Source organism: Girardinichthys multiradiatus, chromosome 19, assembly GCF_021462225.1.
Source record: "Girardinichthys multiradiatus isolate DD_20200921_A chromosome 19, DD_fGirMul_XY1, whole genome shotgun sequence".
NCBI lineage: Eukaryota > Metazoa > Chordata > Actinopteri > Cyprinodontiformes > Goodeidae > Girardinichthys > Girardinichthys multiradiatus.
In genome coordinates, this window is record NC_061811.1 from 20,207,482 (window position 1) to 20,221,766 (window position 14,285).

At 38.9% G+C, this 14,285-nt stretch overlaps 1 protein-coding gene across 1 annotated transcript in view; it reads right to left on the minus strand.

Moving 5' to 3' along the window:
• Positions 1-727: 727 nt before the first annotated feature.
• babam2 (BRISC and BRCA1 A complex member 2) overlaps positions 728-14,285 on the minus strand; it is a 107,193-nt gene continuing 93,635 nt past the window's right edge. The window contains exons 8-12 of the mRNA XM_047345094.1: positions 8,934-9,033; positions 1,688-1,758; positions 1,526-1,608; positions 1,276-1,429; positions 728-1,179 (exon numbers count right to left, since the gene is read on the minus strand). Of these exons, the coding sequence (XP_047201050.1) occupies positions 1,116-1,179; positions 1,276-1,429; positions 1,526-1,608; positions 1,688-1,758; positions 8,934-9,033 (472 nt within the window). The 3' untranslated portion in view covers positions 728-1,115. The remainder of the gene's footprint in view (positions 1,180-1,275; positions 1,430-1,525; positions 1,609-1,687; positions 1,759-8,933; positions 9,034-14,285) is intronic.

A 14,285-nucleotide genomic window follows, 5' to 3' on the forward strand; every position in this document is an offset into this window, starting at 1 on the left:
TTTCTTGCCAATGTTCTTAACAATTACATATCTGTTTATTTCTACTAGTAATTTCATATTTTTTGATAAATTAGCCAGTGAATCATATTTTAATTTAAATTATGTTCTTAACACATTATAAAACATTCTTATTTAAATTCATTGTTCTAATGGCTGTTTGGCGCAGTTAGCGCTAAGGAAATATGACCTATATGATCGATTTTATTAAAGAAGGTATGAACAATTGCCAAAACTACTAAGGTACGAAATGGTAACTGCAAAATGAATACTCAATGAGCTGTTTTAAGCAAAACATTATAATGGGAATGATTTATGTGGAATTTAACTTTTCATATTAGTCAAGTCAACTCACAAAACACTCCAAAGAAATTCCCCTTCCACACAGTGAACTATGAACATTATGCTGTGTGTTGCTTTAAAGAAACTGATTTGCTTCATGTTTTTATGTTTACATCCTTAATACCTAGTGGAAAAAATAGAAAACTCACCATACAAAATATTAGCTGCATCCATTATATGATTTTCCTAAAATCTTTCTACTATAAAGTGTTTTTTTTTTAAATCAAATATCTATTCTATGCAAATGTCAGGATATTCAATGTCTGGAGAAACACGTTTTATTAAAATAAAAATTTTAAATAAAAACATATTTGGGAATAACTCAAAGTTTTCAACATGTCAGTAAAAGACTTCATAGATCATTTAAGAAATGCAACATTTAAGCAAATAAAGTTCTGAAGAATTTTAATATCAACAGCTAAACACAAATTGACAAAAATGTGATCAAAGTAAGGAAAATAGGCTTGTTCTTTCAGCTCTTTTTAAAGCAAATAGGAAATCAGTGCATGGAGTTTCCAGACATCATACACAAAACAGTAGTTATTGTAAGAAATAGTATTTATGTAGGGGCTTTAAGAGTGAAGGCTTTTTACTCAGCTGTCAACACTTACGATGAATCTTCATGACACCTAGAAAACATTCTACAGGAAGGTGACTTCTCCCATCAGGTCAGTGAGAATAACGTGAGATTCAATGTCTATGCAGACAAAAAACAGGTACAGAAGAGTAAAAACACCCAGACAAACTCCAGCACATGTCATAAAACGAGAGAAGAGCTACAGTTTCCCATTGGCAAAGGCTCCTTCCTGGAACTGAGGAATGAAACTCTTGAAGTACGCTCTGAAAGAGAGATCAAGATTGAAGTCTTAGGTGTGCTCTTCCTCAGTACAACCAGTAACATGTACAGTAGGACCTTATGCAGCAGATTTTACATACTTTGCCCTTTTGGCCATCTCGTTTCCGTCCCAGCGTGGGCTATAGGGATATGATGTCTGCACCTGAGAATAGAGCTGTCCGCTGTTGGTGAAGTGATACACAGACTGGAAGGTGAGGGTGGGCTGATCCCTGGGGAAGTACAGCGGGAGATCCACTACGCGGTGCAGAGAAAAAACAAGGGGATAAATATTAGGAGAAAACAAAAAGAGAATCGAGCCTAACACAATCATTCAGGCTGCGACTCTCCTACCATGCACTAGGAAGCAGAAGTCTTTCCACATGAGGAGTAGAGTGAGTTTAGTGAATCCCTCTGCATCGTACTCCACCACCCCCCTGAAACACAACACACTGTTTATATTGTTGTTTCAAATGTATTATTGACTGCTGATATGGATCTGGAAAGCTCACTCACATTCCAAAGTGGCTGAGAAAAGCAGCGATGTACTCCCTCCTCTTGTGATAACCTTGTATGACATACTGAACCTGAACAGAACCAAGCAAAATTATGAGCAGAAACAAGGCAGCCACAGGCGCAGGTGGAGCAGGTGTTCTCGCATTTATAAAGATCAGATTACTCCTTATATGTCAATTTTACAAAGTCTTTGTTAATTCCCTATTTTTTTTATAGTAAATAAAATATAAACATAAGCAATAATTGCTAAATTTGAGTAAATATACAAATCTCCCCATTCCACGTTTAAATTATGTGACAGGATAGCTCCCTGATTAAATAGAATTCATCCTTCAGTAGATACATTTAGACCCAAACTTATTCATACCCCTGAGAGATTTAGCTTTAAAGTGATCTTTTAATTTTACCAACATGTTTCTTTTGACTTGAAGTTATATTACAGTTTTGGAGTGGACCACCCAGAGCCCTGACTTGAATCTGAACAATAATCTGTGGAGGGAGCTGAAGATTAGGGTGATGGCAAGTGAAAATGTGCAAAAAGCTGGTGAGCTATTAGAAAAAAAGGGTCACTGATCACTGAGAATGGTTTAAACAAAAAAGGCTTTTACGTTGATTTTTATTCTTTAGAGGGAGGCCTGTCTCATCCGAACAAAATAATATATATATACTGGTTAAATGAAAATTTTAAATCTAAATCTGTCAGATGTATGAATATTTTTTCAGCCTAATTACATAAGACTGGTTAAAATAGTAAGAGACTAATTCCTGATAATTTAAAATGAATTGACATAGCTTTTTAATACTTCAATCTGCAGTCATGTATGTATGTATCCACAATCATCCCTCTCATTTCAATCTTAACAGAAAACTCCAGTTGAAAACCCACAACATCTACTTGACAGACATTTATACAGTGTGTATAGCATACCGGCCAGGATGTTTCATCATTTTGTTCAGTGTATGCTGCACATTTTTCGATTACTCACCCTTCATGTATGAATGATACTGTTTTGTAATAGTACAAATATATGACACACACACACAAAGACACATAGTTGCGTGTTTAAATGGCCTCCTCTCTTGAAGAACTCTCAAACACAGACGTCCATTGTGACTCAGGCTTCTGTTCAATTGTGATTACATGGAACGGTGGAGGCGGCTGTGCAGCTTTCTGAAAAACTGCAAGGCCACATACTCAGTGTGTGTTTATTTAATTACACTTTCAGCGTGCATGTGTGTTTCAAAGGAACTGTGGATCACTGAACTTTTATGGTTAGAATGGACTTCCTGCACACCCCCGCTGCTGTCAGGGTACCTTCAGCTCCCATTGGGTGCCTGGAGCTTCGGGTGATGCAACATAGGTGAGCATGTTTTGCAGGTATTTAGACCTGCCTGCGCTCATGGCTGCTCGGCTGTGCATCCAGTTTTGTGTTTGCGTGTGGCTGCAGGGAGGATTATGCAATAACGCGGGTAGTGCTTACTGCTGTTGCACATTCACACCTACCCCTGGCCTTTGTATCATAAAGTGTGACGGATCTTTTATCTGATTTTATAAAGATGAAGGCTGTTTGGTTGTCTAAGCATGCCCTATGTATAGAGTGTGGAGAAATAATCAGAATCAGAATTAGCTTTATTGCCAAGTTCGTACATACAAACAAGGAATTTGACTCCGGTACACTTTGCTCTCTGGGTTTTTAAATATATTTTATATTTTAATGAATACCCAAAAGAACATATTTGATATATTCACGATCATGTGTGGCAGAGCTTATCTTAAATGAAATATTGTACCTTCAATCATGCAGCATTCACTGTATCTTAAAGGTTATATGGGCCACGTAACCTGAGAGAGAAACTAGCTAAAAAAGCTTTACATTTTGTGTGTGTGATCCAGTTGTTCCAAATCCTTCACTCTGCACCTTTCCAGAATCATTAGCAGAGTTCTCAGTCTACCTTTGGTCGATTGTATAAATCCAAACCTTAACTAGAAATTTACTGCAGATATTTTTATCAGTCTTCAGGCTTTAAACACAAAACCTCCAAAAAACACAAGGAGGTAAAAGAAGAAGTGAATAGAAAAATAGAAAATGAAGAAACATGGAAGAAATGGAGGAAGGAAGAAGGAAAAACAGGAAAGAATGTGAACAAGAGAAGGAGGAATGAAAAAGGAAAATTAAGCTAGAAGGAAGTAAGGAAGGGAAAAATTAACAGAATTTAGGAAATAAAATAAGAAAAAAAGGAGGATGGATGGAGTGGATTTAAGGAAAAAAGGAAGGAAGAGTGGATGCAAAGAAGGAAGAAAGAAGGAAGGAGAAAATGGAAAGAAGGAAGAGAAGATTGAAGAGAAAAAGCAAAGAAGAAAACATGAAGGACAAAAGTATGAGAAAATAAATGAAAGAAGGATAGGAAAGAGAAAATAAAAATAAAGGGAAGGAAAGACAAAGAGAAAACCTCTATACTTTTGTAATGGAAATTAAGTCTGGAAAACAAATATTTTTCATACTCTAAAGATTTTCCAGGTCTGGATAGACAGAAAAAGACAAAAGATGAAATCACAGACATTTCCAGGCTGTGTAGCAACCTTGTGAAATACCAACATTCCCACAGTCTATATGCCAAAGAAATGCAACAAAAACAAGCCTATTTAAGTAGCAACATTAATTTCTAAAACATAAAATAAAAAATGGGCTCACAGAGATGAGATCTTGCTTCAAAACAGGATACGTGCTACAGATAATCAGCTGCAAACAAAAGAGCTCAAAAGGAAGAGCCAGCAGACTGAGGCCTCTGTAGATTTGTTAACTTAATAAACACAGGCATACAGGTCCTTCTCAAAATATTAGCATATTGTGATAAAGTTCATTATTTTCCATAATGTCATGATGAAAATTTAACATTCATATATTTTAGATTCATTGCACACTAACTGAAATATTTCAGGTCTTTTATTGTCTTAATACGGATGATTTTGGCATACAGCTCATGAAAACCCAAAATTCCTATCTCACAAAATTAGCATATCATTAAAAGGGTCTCTAAACGAGCTATGAACCTAATCATCTGAATCAACGAGTTAACTCTAAACACCTGCAAAAGATTCCTGAGGCCTTTAAAACTCCCTGCCTGGTTCATCACTCAAAACCCCAATCATGGGTAAGACTGCCGACCTGACTGCTGTCCAGAAGGCCACTATTGACACCCTCAAGCAAGAGGGTAAGACAGAGAAAGACATTTCTGAACGAATAGGCTGTTCCCAGAGTGCTGTATCAAGGCACCTCAGTGGGAAGTCTGTGGGAAGGAAAAAGTGTGGCAGAAAACGGTGCACAAGGAGAAGAGGTGACCGGACCCTGAGGAAGATTGTGGAGAAGGGCCGATTCCAGACCTTGGGGGACCTGCGGAAGCAGTGGACTGAGTCTGGAGTAGAAACATCCAGAGCCACCGTGCACAGGCGTGTGCAGGAAATGGGCTACAGGTGCCGCATTCCCCAGGTCAAGCCACTTTTGAACCAGAAACAGCGGCAGAAGCGCCTGACCTGGGCTACAGAGAAGCAGCACTGGACTGTTGCTCAGTGGTCCAAAGTACTTTTTTCGGATGAAAGCAAATTCTGCATGTCATTCTGAAATCAAGGTGCCAGAGTCTGGAGGAAGACTGGGGAGAAGGAAATGCCAAAATGCCAGAAGTCCAGTGTCAAGTACCCACAGTCAGTGATGGTCTGGGGTGCCGTGTCAGCTGCTGGTGTTGGTCCACTGTGTTTTATCAAGGGCAGGGTCAATGCAGCTAGCTATCAGGAGATTTTGGAGCACTTCATGCTTCCATCTGCTGAAAAGCTTTATGGAGATGAAGATTTCATTTTTCAGCAAGACTTGGCACCTGCTCACAGTGCCAAAACCACTGGTAAATGGTTTACTGACCATGGTATCACTGTGCTCAATTGGCCTGCCAACTCTCCTGACCTGAACCCCATAGAGAATCTGTGGGATATTGTGAAGAGAACATTGAGAGACTCAAGACCCAACACTCTGGATGAGCTAAAGGCCGCTATCGAAGCATCCTGGGCCTCCATAAGACCTCAGCAGTGCTACAGGCTGATTGCCTCCATGCCACGCCGCATTGAAGCAGTCATTTCTGCAAAACGATTCCCGACCAAGTATTGAGTGCATAACTGTACATGATTATTTGAAGGTTGACGTTTTTTGCATTAAAAACACTTTTCTTTTATTGGTCGGATGAAATATGCTAATTTTGTGAGATAGGAATTTTGGGTTTTCATGAGCTGTATGCCACAATCATCCGTATTAAGACAATAAAAGACCTGAAATATTTCAGTTAGTGTGCAATGAATCTAAAATATATGAATGTTAAATTTTCATCATGACATTATGGAAAATAATGAACTTTATCACAATATGCTAATATTTTGAGAAGGACCTGTACTATTCCATCTTTATGGCTAAAAGTTACTAAAAGTCATTCTCTGACAAGATGATTCATTAAATTTTAAGGATGCGATCCACATATGAGAAATATCGTTAATCACGAATGAGTCATGGTATTCTCAGAAGAGTGCCAGCAATGCTTGTGGCTCTTTTCTAACAGTTAGGAAGTGGCTGTATGGATTAATCATCCTAACGATCCATATGTTGTGCCATGTTGTACCATCGCCATTAACTCGGAGGGCAGAGGTAATAGTTGGTCAAACCAAACATTTACTCAGCTTCATTCTGATGCTTTTTCTGAGTTAGTTCATTTTAAAAATCGAATTTGAAATTATTCCAACTTTCACATCTCTTAGAGTCGAAGTACAGCAGGTGATATAAGTATTGAACACATCCACGTTTTTCTCAGTTTAAATATTTCTAATGGGGCCACTGACATAAAATTCACACCAGATGTTAGGGACAACCAGTTATTTACACACACAAGGAAAACAATACAACTCTAATTGGTCCACAAATGAATTTATGGGTAAAAAAATGACACAAGGAATAAATATTGAACACATTTACAGAAATGTGTTCAATACTTTGTGGAAAAGCCTTTCTTCGTAATGACAACTTCAGGTCATAGCTTGGCTTTCTGTGCCTTTCTACCCATCCCTTTTCTTTCATGTGTTATTTTTTACACATTAATTAACTTTGATTTCTTTGTGTGTGTGGTTTAGTCGGGATGTTGCCGATGTCTGACTTGAATTTTTTTATTGGCCCGATTAAAAACATTTAACCCGAGGAAAATGTCGACGTGTTACTTATTTCACCCGCCGTAGCTGAAAATATGATTATGTTCAAAGAATCAAAGTTAAAGCACAATGTGGTGGTGTAGTGTGAAAACTGTCAAAGGTTTTGTGTAAAACTAGGAATATGTTTTTTTTTCTTCTTCTTCAGGGTGTTTTTGATTTGAGCTGAAAAACGTACAATTTCTTTCCAGACCTGAAGACTATAAATGCAGTTTCTTGTAAAAGTTTTGGATTTTCAGGTATTGCCACAGATTCTCAAATGGACTTAGGCCTGGACTTTGACTGGACCATTCCATTGTATCTCTGGCTCTATGTGAGGTCGTTGACCTGCTGGAAGGTAAAGTTTTTTGGAGCCTCTAGTAGATTTTCTTCCAGCTATTACCGATATTTCTATTCTGACATTTCATTATCCAATCTGACTCGCTTCCTTGTTATGGTGATAAAGGGCATTTCCACAGCATGATGCTGACACCACCATTGTTTGACTGTGGGCATAGTGTTTTCAGGGTGATTTGTAGTGTTAGTTTTCCAATGCACACAGTGTTTCACAAGTAGACCAAAAAGTTTGGTCTCATCTGACCAGAGCATCTTCTTTCACATGTTTTCTGCGTCTCCTACATGGCTTGTGGCAAACTCCAAACAGGACGTCTTACGGCATTATCCCAACCAGGGGTTTCTTCCTAACACTCTTCTATGAAAGCTAGATTTGTGGAGTGCACATCTAATAGCAGTATAGCCAGATTCATCTGCCTGAGCTCTCTGCAGCTCCTCCAGAGTTACCATGGGTTGTTTGAATGCACATAGTTTACAGTACACATAGTTGATCACTGGGTGACTTTTTCTGGGTACACTGGAATGTATTTAGGCCTATCAAATGGAGATAAATATAAATGCATGCCACATGGAAAATATTTTTATTTGTAAGAAATGTTGTAACCTCTGCATCGTTCTCTTTCCTTTTCACAATGGGGGGATACAGTTTGTATCAGGTTTTGGGGGAGGTTAGTGTAATTTTAACGGCTTAATTCACATTTTTTTACATTCTTTGAAAACCTTTGTTAATATTTTTACAGTTTATAAAAAAAACACAGCCTGTAAGTGGAGACAACTCAAAATGTTTTGAGCTACCACACAGTTTACAGAACCTTAGATGAAGCATAATAGAGTCAAAGTGTGCCTGTTCAGAACTGGCACAGATATCATTAACATAATGTGAACATGGTCGACGATGGCTAAATACTAACAGAGGTGAAATCTTTAGAATGTTGGATAATCTCCAGAATATGTCAATATTTCTGTTTCAGATTAAACAAAACAGAAAACTGATGCAGAAAACATCCTTAAACATGTTTTGTTTGCCTCTCCAAAAAGCAAGATGTAATATATCACTGTTGTAATTTATTTCGGGTTAGATAGAAGATTACAGTCTCATTATTTATACTATTGCTTTGTTTGAATGTAGTAACATTTTCTGTGGTCTTGTTTTAATTAGGGTGTTCTCTGCAGAATCGGTAATTTGCAGGTTCAGAATGATCCAGCTAAACCACTTCAACACAGCAGACCTGGAAGCAACAGAGTAATGTTGTCAAGCCGTGTTGCACTGAACATTTGGTGCTTGCTTTTAAATAAAGAACGAGATGTTCTGAACAGAACTCGTCTTTTTCAAAGGGAGCGGCTCTGACTTGAAAAACCAGAAGGCAGTTGGATGCATCGTTTCTCTCTTGCTCCTGCTGGTCAGACTGTAACAGGAAGAGATGGAGACTATGTATGTGAGAGGGATGGAGGGGGATGGGCATTCTGCCTTGGAGGAAATGGCATTACACCGCGTTCACGCTGCATATCTGCTTGTCAACCTGCGGAGGCCAAAGAGCACTCAGACAGCCCATGGAGGCTGGCCAGTACACCCACGCTGCATCGGGCCGACACACGTGCATGCACACACACATACCTGAAAGCAGCCACATAAAGGGTCCTTGTTCACATGCAAAGAACATGAGCAGCACACATTCTTACCTTGTTGGTGAGTAGCTGACACACTTGAGGGACGTAATCAATTAGGCATCCTCCGCTGGGGAACGCTGGGATGTGAAGTGCGGAGGAGCCTCCCAAAGCGCTGGTGAAGAAGAAAACAGAAGCAACAGTTAGCAGTCGTTCTCATTTTTACTTTATGTTAAATATCACATATAATGCGGGCTCTATTTTTAGACATTTGTGGCTCCAGGAGCAATTCAAGACTGTGCGTGACTGTGCTTGACATTATAGGAGTGAGCGTTCACTGCGCAGCAAAACAGATCCAAAAATGAAGCGTGTTAACATTTGCTGCAGTCTACCTGAAACTGAGGAATTCCAATTTAAAAAAGAGCAAGTCAAGCCCATGGCATTCTCCTCATTCTCCTTCAGTTATTATTTTGACGTCCCTCTGATTTAATCCTGGAGCACAGCTCCATTAGTGATTAGCGCATACTTGTTTAATCAGGAAATCTGCTGCTGCAGCTCCCTGGTGACTAACCCACTGCCGAAGCGACTCCCTCGTTTCTTTCTGATCTGGGGCAAAAACTGAGGGAATACCCCGAGGATGGGTTAAAGGTCTCAGGAAACTGCTTTAATGCTTTAAATGCTCATTTACAGACAAATAGAGGGATGGAAAGGGTTCTTCCATAATTTTCCATTTTATTTTAGTCTTCATGACAGCAGGGAAGTCACAGAAGGAGTAGAAATTTTTTCATCTGTTGAAAATATAGGCTGAAGAATCTGTTTATAAATAGATATACCGGGCAAGTTTATCAAACTTTTTCTTTAGGATTCAACTGCCTTTCACTGGTTTCTGAGCATAACTATAACCTATGGATAATGGAGGCCAAGAATAAATACAAAACGCCTCTAAACTACTGCAAGGATGAATAAAACATTTACAAAAAGATGGATGAAAGGATGGACAAAGGGAGCAGGGACTAATGTTTGGAAACAACTACTTCTCCACTCTATTTTTTTCCAAGCTCATCCAGACCTGGAAAACACTTTCATCAAATTCTATGTTTCCAGACAGTATAGGAACACTGCTAACCCAAGGAAATGAACCATAGAGATAGAGAAGACATCTCATGTTTGGTGTGTCGGGTCTTTCTCACATACCCCCCCCCCCCTGTTTCTTAAAGACATGAATTGTAGATCGTCTGCTAGAAGCAGGTTTTGAAACCTGAGATTTCGTGTTTTGTTTTTCACTCTGCATTTATGGTTTTTTATACTGTCATGCTCCAGGAACAGTACTAAAAAGGATTTAAAAACAAGTCCAAAATAAAACTTCAAAGCCAACAAAAGTATTGATCAAAATCAAAATAACAAAAATATAAATATATAAATATTAAAAATGTTCCAGCAATCTCAATCTATTAATTTAAAGCTGTTTCCATTTAGCATAACATTTCCTTCTTACAAGCTAATGCTATGATTGCAACTAAAACATTATCTTTTACAGGAAAGTATACATCTAAGAATTGCCCAAGATACAATAAAGATGGACCAAGAACAAATTAATCCAGCTCTCAAATATGACATTCATTTATGGTCAACCTCTGAGTTGATTAAAAGGAAATAAAACACAAGCATTATGCAACATTGCACCACATTTTAAGGATGGCGAATGCTTGCAGAAGAACATAAAATGGTGAAAAAAAAGGTTGCATCAGCCTGTTAATGCAATCACACCGGCTGACCATGGCCAGGAAATTCTTCCCATCATGTCCAAAAAATGTTTTTCACAGCTAATGACAAATACAAGAAACAGAGTTGCACAAGATGATTCCAAAGAAAAGCTGTGGGAGTTTAAAGGAAGGTGCCACTCCTCCCAAACGCTCCTCCTTGCTATCATGAGCCAAAACCACAGCTGTTTTATGCGGAAAAAAACCCCCAAAAAGGTAACCGATGTCAAACAGGGTCAAGGGAAAAAAATTTCGTCCAACAGGTTGGATCAGAACAAAGAAATTATGTTTAAATTAAGGTCTGCTAATGAGAAGATAATAAAACGACTTTATATTTCAGACTGAAATATTATCTATAATAGTGGTCAGGTGAATATTAACAAGGCTCTATTCAAAGGGAAAGCAGGGCATGTCATGAGGACTTTTTCACTGTTGAAATCCTTTTTTCAAGAACTCCAGAGCCACCATTTACAATAGGCTTTGTGATCATAATTAGCATTAGCCTGTGCACCAACAAATAGTCGATTGAAAATAGCTCAGAGCCACGAGGAGAAAAGCTTTTCAAAATGAAAACCTAAATGATGCCCATCTATCCTCCCACATAGCTAAGAATAGCTGCACATCATTCAGATGGAAATGCGGACAGAGCCACAGAATAGTTGGCTGTGCGCTTGTCATTCTTTTGTGTCATTGGAAACTATTGGATCAAATGTGATGCACATTGAATTTCGTCACTTTTACATTTCTAAAGTATGTGAAGGGAGGAAGATTAGTGAGTATGTTATATATAAAACCTCGGCATCTCTATTGATCATTTCCATTTGATCAGTCAGACCTTTCATTTCCTGCAGCCACAATGCTTCAATTTTAATGAACAAAATAAAAACCGATGGACAAACTGGGCCCTTACCCTTACTTCAGACTATTTAGGGCTGTTCAGTAAAAACAAACAAAACTAAAAAGAAATCAGAAATTACCAGTATTATAGATCATTTTTTTAGATTGTACTCTACAATGGCAACTTCTCAAACCAACTCATGCTGGTTTGAGAAGTTCTGCAGTTCTGCAGGTTTCATGTATATTTCTATTTCTATCAGTTTAAATAGTTGTTTTGAATGTGGGTTTTCAGAAGTAGGATACAATGCTGGGAAACCTGGGGCAGACTTGGACCCTTCATGGCGAAAGTGCCATATTTAGCTCGGTTGATGTTCTAGACTGGCCTGCAGAATCTAAACAGGCATAAAGTACTAATTCCACAGAAAAATCTAAATACAATTTATGGTGAAACTCTGGCTTTTATTTTGAAAACGACTGTTATTTCTCTTTTCAGGTATGTACATTAGGTCCCCGCCATTGGCAGCTCATGTTAAAACATGACTGTGTCAGAAGGTAGTTTGCAGCAATACACGGATTTCTAAGAAAGAGCTACGAAAAACAGATAATCATTTATCATCTGTTTAAAACAGGCCTGTCTGGAAACTAAGACCTTATTTCTTAGGGAGATTACCTGGTTCAAAAAGGTTAAACCCAAAAAAAAAAACTCTCATGTTTGTCCTCACCCTTATTGAAAAATAGAAGTAAAACAATATGTTATACAGGTCCTTCTCAAAATATTAGCATATTGTGATAAAGTTCATTATTTTCCATAATGTCATGATGAAAATTTAACATTAATATATTTTAGATTCATTGCACACTAACTGAAATATTTCAGGTCTTTTATTGTCTTAATACGGATGATTTTGGCATACAGCTCATGAAAACCCAAAATTCCTATCTCACAAAATTAGCATATTTCATCCGACCAATAAAAGAAAAGTGTTTTTAATACAAAAAACGTCAACCTTCAAATAATCATGTACAGTTATGCACTCAATACTTGGTCGGGAATCCTTTGGCAGAAATGACTGCTTCAATGCGGCGTGGCATGGAGGCAATCAGCCTGTGGCACTGCTGAGGTCCAGGATGGCCCAGGATGCTTCGATAGCGGCCTTTAGCTCATCCAGAGTGTTGGGTCTTGAGTCTCTCAACGTTCTCTTCACAATATCCCACAGATTCTCTATGGGGTTCAGGTCAGGAGAGTTGGCAGGCCAATTGAGCACAGTGATACCATGGTCAGTAAACCATTTACCAGTGGTTTTGGCACTGTGAGCAGGTGCCAAGTCTTGCTGAAAAATGAAATCTTCATCTCCATAAAGCTTTTCAGCAGATGGAAGCATGAAGTGCTCCAAAATCTCCTGATAGCTAGCTGCATTGACCCTGCCCTTAATAAAACACAGTGGACCAACACCAGCAGCTGACACGGCACCCAGACCATCACTGACTGTGGGTACTTGACACTGGACTTCTGGCATTTTGGCATTTCCTTCTCCCCAGTCTTCCTCCAGACTCTGGCACCTTGATTTCCGAATGACATGCAGAATTTGCTTTCATCCGAAAAAAGTACTTTGGACCACTGAGCAACAGTCCAGTGCTGCTTCTCTGTAGCCCAGGTCAGGCGCTTCTGCCGTTGTTTCTGGTTCAAAAGTGGCTTGACCTGGGGAATGCGGCACCTGTAGCCCATTTCCTGCACACGCCTGTGCACGGTGGCTCTGGATGTTTCTACTCCAGACTCAGTCCACTGCTTCCGCAGGTCCCCCAAGGTCTGGAATCGGCCCTTCTCCACAATCTTCCTCAGGGTCAGGTCACCTCTTCTCGTTGTGCAGCGTTTTCTGCCACACTTTTTCCTTCCCACAGACTTCCCACTGAGGTGCCTTGATACAGCACTCTGGGAACAGCCTATTCGTTCAGAAATGTCTTTCTGTGTCTTACCCTCTTGCTTGAGGGTGTCAATAGTGGCCTTCTGGACAGCAGTCAGGTCGGCAGTCTTACCCATGATTGGGGTTTTGAGTGATGAACCAGGCTGGGAGTTTTAAAGGCCTCATGAATCTTTTGCAGGTGTTTAGAGTTAACTCGTTGATTCAGATGATTAGGTTCATAGCTCGTTTAGAGACCCTTTTAATGATATGCTAATTTTGTGAGATAGGAATTTTGGGTTTTCATGAGCTGTATGCCAAAATCATCCGTATTAAGACAATAAAAGACCTGAAATATTTCAGTTAGTGTGCAATGAATCTAAAATATATGAATGTTAAATTTTCATCATGACATTATGGAAAATAATGAACTTTATCACAATATGCTAATATTTTGAGAAGGACCTGTATTATAAAAAACGCATTGTTATTTCATTTGTGCAAAAAAACAGTGTATAAATTATCTCAATATTAAATTTTTTTTCAATTACAGGAAGAAACATATCACTATCAATGATGAAAAAAAGCATCAGTTCTGTTTATTTCTGACCGTTCACTGTTGCTTTGACAACGATTTTCTGTCCACGTCTCTACTTTCATTCTCATCTTCATTCCTGTCCTCTCAGCGTGTTCACACCATTTCTAGTGCATCAGACAGCGATACACAGTCATCATTATTCACAGGTGCTCTACCTGGGCCTTTTTAACATTAGGAAGCGTTTATCAGCGGCTGGACAGACCAGCAGTTACAGTCAGGTGCTTGCACCCATCAGGCCTCATTCTGTCATCATAGAAACGCTGACTTGTTGAATGAGTGACGTGGAAACAAGTCCGGGTCCCAGCATCGGAAGGTTATACATTTGTTCTATTCG